The following is a 17617-nucleotide window of genomic DNA, read 5'->3' on the forward strand; positions in this document are numbered from 1 at the left end:
CCTCATAAAGTATGATGTGATTAATTCTCCTTTATTCATCTTCACTGCTATTCGGTGATCCTCATGGTCCCTTAATTCTATTTAAGTGACAGAGCCTTGCTCGTGTTGTTTATCACATACATACTTTCTAATGTTGAGAATATTTTGTATGTTGTATCCAATTTGGAGATAACTGGAACTATGTGATCTTTAACTACATCCACCAATAGCTTCATGGCCTTGTTGTTGTTCTTTATCCACTAGCATTTCTCGCTATCTTCATTTGAAATAGCCATCTCCTTTTCTACAAATGCTTCTAATTCATGCTCTCTTAAGGTGAGCATGATTCTGAATTTCTATGAGACAAAGTTGGAGGCTCCTTCAAGACAATTGTTGCACCTATAATTGTTTCCAATTTGAAGAACAAATATGTATTTCTAAAAGTCAAATGATAGTTAGATAGCCTTTTGTTTCAAATCTGATTGGATCTTCCTTAGACTAGCTCTTATACCATGTTAAAGGTAGATCAGATTTGAATCTATGGTATTTTAAATTTTAATCTTAATCTCCAACTCTTTTTTTCTATATTCATATGATATCAATTCACTATAAGTTGATTTTCACAATAAGTATAATCTGCTTTCACAAAATATCTATTTGTAATATCGATCTCTTATTCGTGAAAGTTACAATACTATCGATCTCTAAGAGAACATATTTACTTTTAATATGCTCTATTGTCTACAATGAAGCAATAGGTCTCAATGAGTATCGATTCACTAATATATATACCGCTCCTTTTATTATGTCTGTAGATGCTTGTATTGACACTCAATATTTTATATATCTCCACAAGCATCAATTACCGCTATATATATTATACGAGGAGGCATGTTTGCGTAGAGGCATGCCTCTACGTGGAGCATGTCCATGTAGAGACATGACTCTACGTGCGCATGTCTCTCTAGTTATTATTTTGGCCTTCAATAACATGCCAATTAAACAGCAGTACATGTATTAGCCATTCGATACACATTGATTTTGATTACATTATCATATGTAATTAATCGATACACACGATCAATTTTATGATTTGCTATATTATTGATAAACTTTATCAATTTTGATTTACTTTAAATACATAATCTGATCGATACTCAATATCAATTAACACATGACTAACTATAATTAATATACTTATAATAATTATGTGTATGTATTTAATTTTATGAAAATATACATTATTAAATACATAGATATGATTACTTCATAGTCATGTTTCATAGATTAATATATTAAAGCAAGTAAACTTAATTAGCATATAAAGCAAATAATCTGATTATATCTTATGGAGGATAGATATCAAATGCTTAAGGCCAATAGATCAATTAAGCATTTGATTTCATTGATTATAATAATCTGACCGAAGCTACAAAACATTATCATCGATGAGTGGAAATTTGACCTACTCAAGGATTGAAAGGTGCAAAATCAACTAGTGTATTGGAATTTTTGCACTTATTGGCAAATCACAGAGTTTCCATCATGAACTTGGAACTATAAAGGAGAAATTTGAGCTTGATGAGCATTTTGGAGGGGGAAATCAACCTAGACAAGGCTTTTTCATGGAATTTACATCCCAAATTTTTTATCTTTTAAAATAATCTTATAGCCATTGTAATGGTAAGTTAAAAACTCTTGGATATCATAATCTTGTGAAATAGAAGTTATGATTAACCAAATTGATTCATGTAAAAATGACTTGTTAGTTGATTATTGTTATTTCAACTAAAAATGAATGCTTATATTTTAAGATAAAAGTTAGTGGTGGTTAGCCATTGTGATAGTTATCAATTATTGTTTTTTCTTGATATTTCAATTTAAATGGAGGAACATGTTATTATTGTGGAAATATGCATTTTTGGTTGCAAGAGCGGATAAAGGGGGGAAGCATTGTTAAATAGGATTTAAGGAATGAGCACCAATTTAGTCCACTGTCAGACCATCAAGTATGGGTTCTAACAAATTTGATGAAAGATTTAACAGCTAGGCAAGAGAGTATACCTTGGACAATCATGAGCTACTTGATCGGTTCTTAAAAACAAAGGAAATATTAAACATTTAAATTTTAAAATCTTGAGAGAAACTATTACCTTTCTTTTTTTTTTGAGACTGTGGAATGGTCAACAATTGTAACTTTATATATATGTATATATATATATATATATATATATATATAATGAGACCATGTTATATGCTAACATCTATAAGTCGCACCTACATGCATATATATGTAGATGCATTTGTGTGCAAGCAATACAATGATAAAAAGAATTATATGTGCTCTCAAAATTACACACACACATACATATGTGTATGTGTACGTACAATTGTAGGTGGAATTCAATAGCATGGTGACAATATATATATATATATATATATATATATATATATATATGACAAACCATGAGAAAGTATAATCTTTATGTTTTAATTATGGCTTCATATCAATGAGTGTTTGCCACCTTCATATCAGCATCACTCATTCAAATTTTGAAAATTATGAGAAGTTCTTGTAACCAGTGCTTGGCCTTTAGTGGCTTCTTGTAACCGAAGAAGCCACGGGATGCCTTATTTTACTCTCCCCACTGAAGACTAAAAATAAAAATTCATTTTCTTCTCCACATGCGATTGTTTTGAGCCGAAGCTCTTCTCTTTCTCTATAATTCCTTCCAGCAGTATTTCGGGATCGTATTTCCATACCTCAACTACAGTATTGGACATGCTTGTGATAGTGATTACGTGTGGAGCTGTGATAAGATCACGTCAACAGATTCTGAGTTGCATTTCAGATCATGAAATCATTTTTGCAAGTCTTATTTCATATTTCATATGCGATGCCTTTTACAATGCATCTTTTCTTTTTCAATTCCATTACGGAATGAAGGAACTTTATGATAATGTGTAACTACGATCTTGGTTATGTATCTTGGTCGTAACTATAAATGTTTTGGATCTCTGATAGAGATCAGTAGTGATGGATCTTTAAGCAATGATAAATACTTATATATGTGACAGAACTCTGAATATAATGTACACAGGAAAATACTATTGACAACCTTGATATTATTCTGTTTCAACAGCAGATTAACTGTGACCAAATATTGATATTGCTCGTGGAGAAGGAATACCGCCGTTGTTATTGGTATCCTCTCCAGTTAGCGACTAATATTATATATTTGCTGGAGGAGTCATGTCCCTACAGGGGCATGACATATACATCTCAGCCAACAGTCATATAAACCACCAGATAGAAAACAAAGATAATCGGGGATAATCAAGGAGAATAAGAAAGGTATGAGGATAATATTATATTTATGTATGTGTGTGTGATTCTGAATTAATGTGAAACTTCAACATAAATATTAGTATAAATGAATACATATTCATATACGGTAATGATAGAATTACTGATATACCAAGTGATGTGTACTTCACTTCAACTGAAGCTACACTTTAACACTCCCTCTTAGCAAGGGAGAAGTGAGACACGAAAGTTCACATATTCTCTTGATGTGTGCACTAGTATCATCATCAATGATATACATCAGGAGAATGGATTATCTGATTTCCAATACTTTGATACAGTGATCTAGAGTAGTTCATTAGATAATTGAAATCACAATGTCATGAACTCTATCACGACAAATATTATGATTTCCGGCACTCCGGGACAATAAGTGAAATCATAATATGTTTGTTATCATTAATTTCTCGCAATCCAGAACAACATAATTTTGTTAAGATAACAGGTCTATCACTTGTAAGATCGTCACCTTACAATGGTTACCCTCTGAATATATATGTCAATGAAAGACTGTCGCCTTTCATTACATATCTGATGCAACCATAAGATAATAGCATATAACATTAAATATACATAAATAAAAGAAAAATTGAAACTTGATCTCATTTACAATTACAATTTAATCATACCAAGTTTGCCTCTGAATTTGGGTTTGGCAAGAGGTTTGGTAAATACATCTATTGTTTGTTCATTTGAAATTGTACTTATGCATTCTAGCTTGAAAACATCTCAATCTACCATATCTCTAATATAATGATAAGGTATTTCAATATGATTAGATCGACTATGAAAAACTGGATTCATTGAAAGTTTAATACAACTTTGATTATCGCAGTGTATGACTATAGGCTTCAAGGATTTTCTGAATAATCTGACTAGCAATTTTCTTAACCATACTGCTTCTTTGGCTCCCAAGGAAGAAGTTATATGTTCTGCTTCAGTAGAGCTTAAGGCGACTGATGACTGTTTTCTGCTAAACCAAGAAATCATCATTGACCCAACACTAAAACAACATCCTGTAGTACTCTTACAATCAATAGAGTTGCTTACCCAGTCAGAATCTAAATATCCATGAAGATTAATTTCAACTTGATCATATTTGAGACCCATACCAATTGAACTTCATAAGTATTGTAAAATGTGTTTGGCTACCATAAGATGTATCTTCTTTGGTTCACACATGAATTGACTTAAGGTATTAGTTGCATAACAGATATCAGGGAAAGTGTTTACCAAGAACATTAGTGACCCGATAATTTGCCTATGGTAAGTAGGATCAGTAGATTCAAATTCAAATCCGTCATTCTTCAGTTTATGTAGATTTGCTTCTATAGGAGTAGTTAAGGGTTTACAATCTATCATTCCAAACTTAGTTAGAATATCAACAACATATTTTCCTTGATTTAGGAAGATGTAGTTCTCCTTTTGCCAAACTTCTAGACCTAGGAAGTAATGAAGAAGCCCTAGATCTTTCATGTCAAATTTTTCTATTAGTTCCTGTTTGCATTTAGCTATAAGATGTTCTTCACCTGTTATTAGTAAATCATCAACACATAGTACAAAATAATCATATCATCTTCAACTATTTTGAAATATATGTTAGGATCAGCTTCATTTTTGGAATATTCTAATTTTGAGTGGTAGAGGTCTATTCTTTCGTACCATGCCCTGAGATCTTGTTTAAGACCATACAGTGTTTTCTTTAGTTTTCATACTTGTTGTCGTGGGTGATAAATCCTTCATGTTGTTCGATGTATACCTCTTCAATTTCACCATTTAGGACTGCAGTTTTGACATCCATGTGGTGTATCTTCCACCATTTGGATGTTGCAACAACTATAATGGTTCTGACATATGTGTACCAAGCGACTGGAGCAAAAATTTATTCATAATTTATTCCTTCCTTTTGTGAGAATCCATGAGCTACAAATTTGGCTTTGTATTTTTCAATGTTGTCATCTAGTGCATGCTTGATTTTGAATAGCCATTTAGAAGGACAGCTGACTTATCTTTGGGTCTAGGTACAATATCCCACACATCATTTTTTGATATGGATTGATATTCTTCAATCATTGCATCTTTCCAAGGTTGCAATGATAATTCTTCTTCAACATTTGTAGGCTCTGTTTTGATGAGTTCAGAGAGTAGTGCTACATAGCATGAATGGTTCCTTGTTCTCTTGTTTTCTCTAACTACTTCATTAGGTTCTAGAGGAATGTAGTTTTGACATCCATGTGGTGTATCTTCCACCCTTTGGATGTTGCAATAGCTATAATGGTTCTGACAGATGTGTACTAGGCGATTGGATTAAAAATTTCTTCATAATCTATTCCTTCCTTTTGTGAGAATCCGTGAGCTATAAATCTAGCTTTGTATTTTTTGAATGTTGTCATCTAGTGCATGCTTGATTTTGAATAGTCATTTAGAAGAAACAACTGATTTATCTTTGGGTCTAGGTACAACATCCCACACATCATTTTTTAATATGGATTGATATTCTTCAATCATTGCATCTTTCCAAAGTTGGCATGACAATGCTTTTTCAACATTTGTAGGCTCTGTTTTGATGAGTTCAGAGAGTAGTGCTACATAGCATGAATGGTTCCTTGTTCTCTTGTTTTCTCTAACTACTTCATCAGGTTCTATATAATTTTCTTCTATCATCTTTCATGCGCAAAGTGGTCACTTTTTATTGTTAGAATTTTCAGTATTCTTTGAATTTTGGATTAGGAGGAGCAAGATTTCGAGTATCAATCTCCCTCTAATTTTGTACTAGAAGGTTCTCATCTAGTTCAGTAGTAGGTTCTAAGTATGATTTATCAATGTTCTTGGAGAAATTAAAAGCAATGTCTTCTTCAAATTTTACATCTCTAGTGATTTCAATAGTTATTTGCTCAAGGACAAATCCTATAACCTTCGGATGATTCACTGTATCTGATGAATATGTCCTTCTTTCCTGATGGATCTAGTTTAGTTCTCTTTTCTTTAGGAATGTGAATATATACAAGACACCCAAATATTCTAGGTGACTTAAATCTAGTTTATTGCCTGTAAATACTTCTTTTGGAGTTGTATTTTCCAATATTGAGTGAGAAGATCTATTTTGGATATAAATTGCAATGTTAGAGGCTTTAGCCCAGAAGGAGGTACGAAGATTCTGATCATGTATCATACCTCTGGCTGATTCAATAATCGATCTGTTTTTCCTTTTTGTGACTCCATTCAGTTAAGGATTATATGGTACAGAAAACTCCCTCTTAATCCCAAAGAGTTGCAAAAATCTTTTAAATTTTCTGAAATGTACTCACCCCCGTTATCTGAATTTAAGGTTTTGATTTTCTGTTCAAATTGGTTTTCAACTAGTGCCTTAAATTCCTTAAATTTGGATAATACTTCGATTGATTCTTTTTGTTTAAGGAAGTAAATCCAAGTTTTTCCAAAATAGTCCTCTATAAAAATCACATAGTAGAGACATCCGCTTAGAGAAGGTACAGATATTGGACCACATAGGTCAGTATGAATGAGTTCAAGTACAAATTTAGATTTGTGTTCACTTTTGGGGAAAGAGCCTTTTGTGTTTTTACCTAGGGCACCTCCTTTACAAATACCGGAATGATCAAGTTTTAAACTAGGTAACCTTGTTACTATTTTTTCTATGGATGATAAAGCACGAAAATGAAGATGTCCTAGTCTTCTATGTCAAATCTCATTCGTGTTTGAGATTTCATGATTTAGGGCTAGATTTTGATGGTTACAAAGTTTGTACAAACTTCCATCTCTAAATCCGATGAATATAGCATTCTTAATGTTGGAATTCTTTGGCCAAGATAGTACTTTATCTTCTTGGAATGTGATACAATACCCTTGGTCTGCAAGGCCAGAGATGGAGACCAAATTTCGTTTTATACTGTCATGCCCCCTTCTCAATTTTAGTTCCAAGCGACAGAATTAATCTATCTCCACATCCGGATAGATTAATAGCGATTTATAACAAGATGCTCTCCAGTCACAATGGGGGATTTTATTTAATTTATTCCAAAACTTTATTAAAATGAGCAGAGCTAAGTCACTTTAATGTTTTAAAGTTATTTACTTTATAAATAGCTTTAAATGACTACAGGACGAAAATGACATTTAATCCCACATTCCTTGCTCTTTGTACTTTTCCCTCATTCCAAGGCTATATATTTACGAGTTTGCATTGGGATTAACACATAAGAAGAATTTATAAAAAAGAAAGTTCTTGAATTCTGGTTACTTACTGTGATTGGGTTTTGGACTAGGAGGACGAAAACCCTCTAAGTCTGGAAATCTTCTGATGAGTTGGACAATACCCCAACCTCCTTTCCTCAATATTTGTAGTGGAGCTGGGTAGAAGTTGGCAAGGTCAGGAAGATCAGTTTAAAGAATGAAGTAAGTTTTGTTGGTCTGTGCAAACGTTTTGTTATCTATTGGAGGTTGAATAGCAGGTGCAAGATTAGCAGATATTAACAGTTAGAAGTTCCCATTGGTTGGAAGAAATTTCTTAAGAAAAAATGCCTACAAAGAGTCTTACGTAGGAGATGAATACCAGGAGACCATTCTTCACGTGAAAGGATAGAAATCGGGGTGCAAGCTTTGGGTACAAGCTGGGCTGTCTTATATCTATACGCAGGAAATTCACGTGGTTTTATATCTCCCTAGCTAGCACACTGTTGCTAATTGATGGGTTGAGATACTAGTATATAGCTAGTCGCACATTCACAATGAATCATCAAATCTTAGTCAAGTCAGGTAAGGAATTATAACGCATGGGTAACAGCACCTCCTTCGATGTGAAAAGAAAGGCATATGTAAACAACTGCAGGGGTCATAAGAGTTCACACATTGTTAATATATCTCCAGTTGGGGCAGTTGGTTGTATATCTTAACGAACTTACACTCTGAGTCAGCAGCCTGGACGTCTACAATAGTCACCAACATTAAACATTTTTGGAGTCAGTCATTTTGGTATGTTAACTTGTTTCTTCTAATCATTCTTAGCTAGAGTTTCATTAGTTCGATTGCATATCGCATACAGGAACTGAGAGTGAGGGTACCGGTATATGAATCTAAACATCTAATTGCCCACTATCTCAAGTACCATTATTTGGATGTTAAATGTATATTCGACCATTGCAATCAATTTCCAGTTTCCTGGGTTCAACTTAACTTAAACATTCTAGGTTTTTGATTTAAGAAACAGTCTGCAATGAACATAGATTTCACATTGACTGTCTATGAACTGTTTGTTAAAAATCCCTCTGGGAATCATTAACATATTCTGTTTGAAATTTGAGTCCGTCAACTTCAGTGTTATAAGCTTTATTTCAAACTGTCTATGGACTGTTTGAATTAATGCTAGAAGCTAAACCTTCAGTTATTCAAGCTTAGAATTGAGTCCAGATTATTACATATACCAGGTACAAACAAAACATTCTTTAGTTGAAGAGTGATACCTAAATTTAGTTGAATTGAGCAAGATACAATACCTTTTACCGAGTATGTAGAATTATCCCCTATAGTTACTTCTTCCAAGGAGTATCCTTCAAAGCTTTTGAATTTATCACTAAAGCCTGTGATATGACAAGATGCTCCACTATCTATAATCCAAGTATTTTTATTAGAGTTTAGTTCACTTGAGAGCGCTAAGTAGAATGCAAAGTATTCTTCTTTTTCATCTTTGACTTCTGCTAGATTTACTTGTATTTTCTTTCATTCCGGACAAAAGTTATGAGTATGACCAAATTTGTCACATTTGAAGCATTGTACTTTTGACTAATCTCTTTTCTTATATGTTTTGTTGAATTCCTTTCTTCTTCGTTTGAGTTTACCTTTCTTTCCTTTATTGTTGGTATTAAGTTGAAGACTTGAATATCTCCCTCTTGATTTAAACTAATTCCTCTTGTAATTAATCTTGACTCTTCTTGAGTACATTTGTTTTTAAGTTGTTCAAATTTGGGAAATTCAGGTTATGAGCTTAGTCCTTGAATAAAAGTTTCCCAAGATAAGGGTAGTACTTTTAGTGCTATAATGTAAAGTTCTTTGTCATCCACTTGACTTTCAATACTTGCAAGTTGATATTTTAAAACTCAGATTCTTACGAAATAAAATGTAATTGATTCTCCATTGATCATTTTGATGATGTTAATAATCTACTAGTGTTATTAATTTTGAAGGTGTTCTTAATAGTAAAGAACATCTTATAAGTTGTTTTAAGACTTGATATAGATGGGAGGATGTGATCTTTAACCGAATCTATAATGATCTTCATAGCTTTATTGTTATGTATTTTCCAAGTTGTTTTGTCTGGATCATTTTCTGGCATAGATTTATCTTCCTCCATGTGTCCTTCTAATGCCAATTCTTTTAGAATAATCATTACTCGTATTTTCCACGATGCAAAGTTGGAGGCTCCTTCAAGTATGTCTTCCGGTCTTACAAATGACTCAACATCGTTTTAGATTGAAGATAAATTTAAATCTGTTATAAGAGTGACTGAATTTCTCTATTAGTGTGGCTCTGATACAATGTAAATGTTTAGGATCTCTGATAGAGATCAGTAGTGATGGATCTTTATGCAATGACAAATACTTATATATGTGACAGAACTCTGAATATAATGTAGACTGGAAAATACTATTGACAACCTTGATTTTATTCTGTTCTGACTGTTTATGAATAGCAGATTAACTATGACCAAATATTGATATCGCTGGTGGAGAAGGAATACTGCCGTTGTTATTGGTATCCTCTCCAGTCAGCTACTAGTATTATATATTTGCTGGAGGAGTCATAGGGACATGACTCTATGTGGCTAAAGGCCACATAGGGTCATGTCCCTATGGGGGTATGACATAAACATCTCAGCCGACAGTCATATAGACCACCCGATAGGAAAACAAAGATAATCGGGAATAATTAAGGAGAATAAGAAAGGTATGAGGATATATAATAATATGATTCTGAATTAATGTGAAACTTCAACATAAATATCAGTGATTATAAATGAATACATATTTATATATGGTAATGATAGAATTACTGATATACCAAGTAATGTGTACTTTACTTCAACTGAAGCTACACTTTAACAATAACCAAAGCTCAAGATGTATTAAGAATTCTGATAAGCATCAGTACTGTTCTCCTTTATATACAATAGTTCTTATAATCCATGCATATCGGGTGCTAGTACAGACCCGTAGAGTCTGATCCGAAATGGTCCCATTAAGAAGGTTGAACAAATATTGTTTAATGCATAATATTGTATGTTTTTCATAAGGATGGTTTCTTCAATTTTCACGAAGTACATATCTAACTTGTACACTGGTATTAGCCATATACCAGTTGAGATAAGAATCAGATTGATACACATAAATTCTGATTGATAAAGAACACATAGTTACCAGCAATCTCCTAGGACGCACCCCAAACCAGTAGGGTTAAGTATAAATGGGTGAAGAGGAGAGGTATCCCTGCAAGAACAAACTGTAAATCAGTAACTAAAGTGCATGAACATTTTTAAAAAGAGTTGTATAGTCCAAGTCAGCTCATGATTGTCCAAAATATGTTCAATTGTCAAGTCTAGCGGTGATGATCAGGCTGTTCATTTGCCCATGTAAATCCTTGGCCAAGGTAGATTAGAGGCATACTTGCCAAAATTGATCACTAGAGGTCAAAGTGCTAGCTGACAGAGGGAAGGTTGTTGGAGGAGTTCCTCAATCTTGTTTGCTGCTTAGCTGACACTTTAACACCGGAATGCTCAGATAGCAGGACTATGGTGCTCCAAGCCTAAACCTGGGGTAGGGAGGGTCTTTCTCGTAAGGTCCACAGTTGGGAGGTTAAACCTATGTCAATTCTTCTCCTCTTCATCAAATGTCGAGGCTTTCACAACACATTGATAGTTATTACGTTACATGTATGAATTCTTGATCTTTTACTCGTACATATTTTTTATGTTACTTTGAAGTGCATAATTGTAAATATAGTTAAATTATTAGTTTCTTTCAAAATGTAATTCTAGAAGTTGGTCATGGAAGTTATATTAGTTGTCTTTCATATGAAATGGACATAGTCACTGCTTAAATTCTGATTACTTATCTTTGTATAATGAATTCAGTTGATAGTTTTCCTTTCTATTTGATGTAATGGATTTCAACTACTTTATGTCATTTTGTAATGATATTCGGTTATAATTTGAATATTTTCTATTTTCAGCTTAGTAAAATTGATATGTTACATGGAATTTCAACTTCGTCAAGGGATTTTTTAGAATTTTCCTTATTTTCCTTTCTCATGCTTGGAATTTCTCTTTTACTCTAATTTTTTATTTTTTCTCAGTTTTCAATTATCATTTTTTCCATATTACAATTGCATAAATTTCACCCTTGATTCACATGCTTATACAAGCCTCTTCCTTTTCAATTTCATTCCTTGACGCACCCATAAACTTGACAAAATGAAATCCCTCTCATCTTAAGGCTAGAGACTAAAAATCATAGCCAAACCTACAAAAATTAAATGAGAGCTAGCTAGCGACAAAAAAGATGGGTCCCAATTGCAATGGGATGTGTGTGTTTTTAGGACAATTATAGGCATGTGACAAATGTCAAGCATCTCTTAACTTATCCTTTTCCTTCTTTTCCCCACATATCTAGGTTCATTGAACTTGAAGATGTGTTACCAAAAGTCAATGTACCTCTTAATCTCATCCCTCCACTCACTTTAACCTCTTAATCTTATTATTTCCTACCTACTATCTAATCGTAACCTTCTATTCTTCAACCTTAAAATCTCAACCCTTGATTATTTTGGAGCCTTGTATAAAAGAGGATGTTTCCTCCCCATTTAAAGCTAATCAAGATATCATGATTGCAGTAACTTTCATGCTATCATTTTGTTATCTTGCTATCATATTTCTATCATGCTTGAATCATCAATCAACCACAATCCATTCATTTATGCCATCTTGTACTAGTACATCATGCTGAAAGCAATTACTATTATCTACAACACATAGGAGAACAACGAAGTTAAGCTTATCATCCATATGAGCTATATCTTGTTTGTTTAATTGCATGCACTTGACTTGGTGCTTTATTGGTGTTATTGATTTTATTGTAGATCTAGAACTGTGGTTGGGCTATTTAGGTTTTACGATGGGTTCACATTTTAACATAAACAATATCAATATTTTAGAAAACTATCAATATCATCAATCAATCACAATCCATTCATTTATGCCATCTTGTACTAGTACATCATGCTGAAAGCAATTACTATTATCAACAACAAATAGGAGAACAATGAAATTAAGCTTATCATCCATACAAGCTATATCTTGTTTGTTTAATTGCATGCACTTGACTTAGTGCTTCATTGGTGTTATTGATTTGATTGTCGATCTAGACCTGTTGTTGGGCTATTTAGGTTTTACGATGGGTTCATATTTTGACATAAACAATATCAATATTTTAGAAAACTATCAATAGAGTAAGAGTAAGTTAAAAGTATCAATACCTCAAGATTAAAGCATAAAACATCAAAGAAACAAACAAGAAACTACTAGACTCTCTGGATAATTTATAAAGGGTACCTGCCCGTTTTGAATATTGTGTGACCTGTGCCTCTTTTCTGATAGGAAAATGATACCATCCTTTACAAATTTATAGCATTCATTCAGCATTAAATCTTTAGCACAACTAGCTAAAAATTAAAACAGCCTTCAAATGGAGATGCAATGTAGGTTAAACACTTTATCTCCACACTAATAAAACAAAAAAGTCCAAGTTGATGTACATAAAGTTGTATAAGGAATCTACCTCTAAAAGTTTAAAAATAAAAGCAGAACTTTTAAATTTTGATTGTATACACAATTGAAAAATGTCATTGCAGAGAGAGAGAGAGAGAGAGAGAGAGAGAGAGAGTCATACAATATTTGTGAGGATGATAAGCACATGAGAAAAATGTCACCATATGTCCATGTCAAAGGCCTACAGAGAGATCCCATTGTTTCACTTTTAATCCCACATCGAGCTGCAAGGACAGATGCTCGCATCAAAATGTATACTGCCAAACTTGTATGCTGTGTGTTCAAGCCTGTCAGAAGCAGAGAAGGTCCCGCAATTCCACCAGCGAGAAGTGATCGCCACCTTGCAGTCCTGATCACATAAGCCAGGGAAATTTGACGCAGGAATAACACATATAGATACTGGACTTCCTATTTGTCAATGAAAACTAAGTTTCTTTACAGGTAAAGTAACCTAAGCGATGTTTTATGAAGAATTAGGAATGATTAGACTTGGACAGTACCAAATTCAGAATAGAGAAGAAAAAATGAAATATAGGAATTGAAATAAGAAAATAAGTTTTGATTGTTCCACAGATTGGAAGGTTTACTAGGATGACAATCCCACCTGGTCTAGCATTAACTATTAAATGGAAGATGATTGGTCCCTCAAATATTGCAGTAGTCAAAATAATGACACACAAATTTCAAAGTAGATCCTTCAAGTTACTGTAATAATGATTTTGCTTAAAATCTATATGACTGTCCCTGTATTGGTAGGTGACTTCGTGGTAACTGCTTCATCTCTTCAATCTTGAAGCTGATTTTTGCTTTTGTCCCCAAGGGAAGGAATTAATACATATTCAAGTATATTAATATCAACAAAGCTGATGCACTGTATTTATCTTGAAAAAGCATGTATACTGAAAATCGAAAAGCAGCCTATGTTGATTCTAGTATGTGGATGATGTCTTATACCAAATGAGAAAATGAAAATAATGGGGATCGACATTCCAATGGTCCAGAAGGCATTCATGAGAAATTGAAAATAATGAGGATTGATATTCCAATAGTCTGAAAAACAATCATTATAAGTTGACCCTATTTAAAGATTCTTATTAAAAAATGACCCTTTGAAGGAAGTCACAGCACACAACTACATTGTTTGTCTCAGAGTGTTTTGCTGAACTCATTGGTTGATATGCCAAATTGGTGCAAGAGCACCTAGAAAAATGGACATAAAGAATACATATCTAATTAATGTTTGTTCTTAAATGAAGTTAATGTTTCTCAATATATTTGAGTCAACATGTAAGGCTAAGTTAAGCCTTGGAATCAATTTGTAAAATGTTGTCAATGTTGTCCATTTAAGTTCATATGGTCAAGTTTGATAAAAGTAAGTAAATATCATAGAGTATGATAGGAATAATGTTTTTATATTTTCTTTACCAGATTTTTATAGTTTTAGGAGTCTTGGAGGTCATTTATGAAAAAATGCAAAAGTTTTCAAATATGTGATAAATATTGTCACAAAATTTTGACAATATGTAAAGTTGATGTAAAGAGGAAGGTCAAGAGTCATAAGAGGTATCCAATAGTTATAGAAAATGAAAAGACATTAAAATATAATGTAATAGTTGTGATTTACAGATTGGAATGGTTGGAAATCATTTTAAGACGAATAGAAATGAAAGGAATTTTTGTTTTACAAGTTTTATGTTAATTTTTTGTGTTACTTTTCAGAAATCCAACTGTTTTTTCTATTGTTTTAAATTCATATGAAAAGATACAGACCTCCAACTTATATTTTCGGAAAGGTATTTGAGTTAGCTTTATTTTGGTTTTGGTTTGGTCGAATTCCATTAAGTTTTGCAGAAGTTATGGCCATTTTGGTGACTTCAAGTCTGAATCTGTCTTAGTTTGTTGATTCGGTTAATATTGCCTTTATAAGTCATGAAGTTGTGACTATGTCATTTTTGTATCCTTGCATAAAATTGGTATTAGAGCTAAAAGCTCTTGAGAGTGTGAAGGATTCACACCAAGACCTTGTTGGGAAAAAGATGGATATTTGATTCTTGTTGTTGAGTTTTGGTTGCAGGTGCATGTTCACTCGCTGGAAAGAGGTGGACATAGAGGTCTACCTAAGGGACCATAGGAGATGGTCCAAGGGCCTTAGAAGAAAGTCCATTTGGTTGCCAAAAGACCTAGGGAGAGAGGCAAGAGAGGACTCCTAGGTGAGGCAAGTTGTTTGTGTGTGATGCAGCATGGAGGAGTGAACTTATTGTTATAGCACCTTGGAGGCAGCCACTTAAATTCCATTGATGAGAATCATAGTTCTTGGAAAAAAAAAACAAAGGCATCAAAGCTAGATGGAGGCAGAGAGGCAAGTTTCTTTTGCAAGTTATCACCACCACATTTCCATGGGACATGGAAATTTTTCAAGCTCAAGAGTATGGTGCAGGAGCACCTAGCCATCATATAATTAAAAGAGATCATAATTGATTATTTAATGATTTATGTTCATTCATATAGGTTTCAATGTCAGTCTATATAATAGAATCCAATTGAAAAGAAAAGTTGTAACAAAAGCATAATGTTGTCCACATTGTCATAGTTAAGGTCCCAATTGGATTAATATGTGAAAAATTGTAAAATGACCCTTGAAAAGATAATAAACATGTAAAAGGTTATTAAATGGTCATTTCAATATGTCTTTAATGTTTATGCAAATGGCATCACATTTGTCAAAAGTCTCAAAAGCTTTCAAGAGGGTGAAGAGTTGCAAAAAAAGCAACAATGTAAAATTGCATTAAAGTTGTAAAAGGAAGTCCAAAGGTCATGGGTGGTATTTGTAAGGTCTAAAATGACCAAAAAACTATAAAATCCATTGTAAGGTCAAACCAAATCAGAATGGAAGAAAATAGTAACATTTGAACAAATTTAGAGATTCTAACTTGTTGTTTTGATTGGCTTTATAGTTCTCTTGTTGTTTTTAAGATTTGTACATCCATGTACAGCCTGAAAACGATGTATTATTGATATGGTAGAGTAGGAAAATGAATAATCTTTCCATTGCTTTTGGTTTGAGTTTATTTCACACAGATTTGAAAAAGTTATGAGCATTCTATGGATGACAGTTTTTTCAGATTTTCAAATTACAGTCATATTGAAGCAACGTGTAAGAATACTTAATTGCTGTTTCAGGGGATGAAAATTATATTTTTGGAAAGAGGGATGAATTATCTTTCTAATGCAATTGGTTTGGTACATTTTTGTTAAGTTTTGTATAAGTTATGACCGTTTTAGTGAAAACTGATTTTTAACCATCTTCAACAGAGTCACAGAAAATGGGTCTCGGTGTAGAGACTATAACTTTGGATTCTACTGTTGGATGTTTCTGAGTTTTGGATATGTTGTTGAAAAACTAATTGCGCCTAAATTGGACGGTTGGATTGAAAAAATAATGTATGGTTAAAAAGTTATGAATCTCTGTATGCAGGCCTATCTCGAATGGCAGAATTGAAGTCTATGATTTCAAGATTGATTTGTTATTTGATAATGGTGATTTGATGAGTGATTGTATTGAGAAAAACGTATTGATGCCTCTAGAATATTGAATAAATTGTATTTAAAATGGAAATACAAGACTTATTTGAGGGTTCTTGAAAGGGTTTATAATAATCCTTGCATCACAAATTTTGCTACCATTCACAAATATATTTCATGATTTGTTTTTTGTGAGATAATTATGACCATGCCACATCTATTTCTAAAACAAGTTTGGTTTACATGTTCCATCAACACAACACTGGGCTACTCTGATATTTAAACTCAAAGTGTACATTACACTATTAAAACTATATGCACTTGCTTCTGAAATGTATTTTTCATATGTCAGCCATGTTGAAAAAATAGAAATAAAAACAAATATTGCAGAAGAGATAACTTCAGCTGACTTATGAGAAAAGGGGTAAAATTTGACACCAGAAAACGATGGATGCTCACCTCTAATGAGAAATGTATTTCCATTCAAAGATATTGTAAGAATTTGAGCAAGTTATTCATGAAGGCTTATAACAATACTATTGCTCATGCTTGTTCACCATTGGTCCTAAGCTACTCAGAAAACTTGTGCAAAAACCTTGAGAAGCCTCCCATAATGGTTCTATATCAATTGAAAATGAATAGGAAGGACAATACTTGCAGCTTTATGGTAACTGGAAAGAATTAAGGTTAAATTTTTAAAAAGAATAAACAGAATTCAATACCAATCACATCTAGTTAGTAAGCCCTGCCCAGTCCTAGAGAGAACACTTCAGATAGGAAATCATGATTAACGAACAAACTGCTCATCATTAAGCATTACTAACTCATTTGTTTTAGAGGGAATTCAAATTTCTAGATAAAATGAAAAACAACTAAAATGCATAAAATGAGGGAAAAAAGGTAGATAGAAGAAAAAA

At 32.9% G+C, this 17617-nt stretch overlaps 1 protein-coding gene across 2 annotated transcripts in view; it reads right to left on the reverse strand.

The window, feature by feature from the left end:
* Positions 1–17617, reverse strand: part of LOC149573206 (uncharacterized) — a 191676-nt gene that overhangs the window by 141853 nt on the left and 32206 nt on the right. For both annotated transcript variants that reach the window (XM_089814389.1, XM_089814390.1), the window contains exon 4: positions 13300–13527. In XM_089814389.1, the coding sequence (XP_089670515.1) occupies positions 13300–13527 (228 nt within the window). The remainder of the gene's footprint in view (positions 1–13299; positions 13528–17617) is intronic.

This window comes from Cupressus sempervirens, chromosome 2 (assembly GCF_028749045.1).
Source record: "Cupressus sempervirens isolate cs-2001-9-10 chromosome 2, ASM2874904v1, whole genome shotgun sequence".
NCBI classification, from domain to species: domain Eukaryota; kingdom Viridiplantae; phylum Streptophyta; class Pinopsida; order Cupressales; family Cupressaceae; genus Cupressus; species Cupressus sempervirens.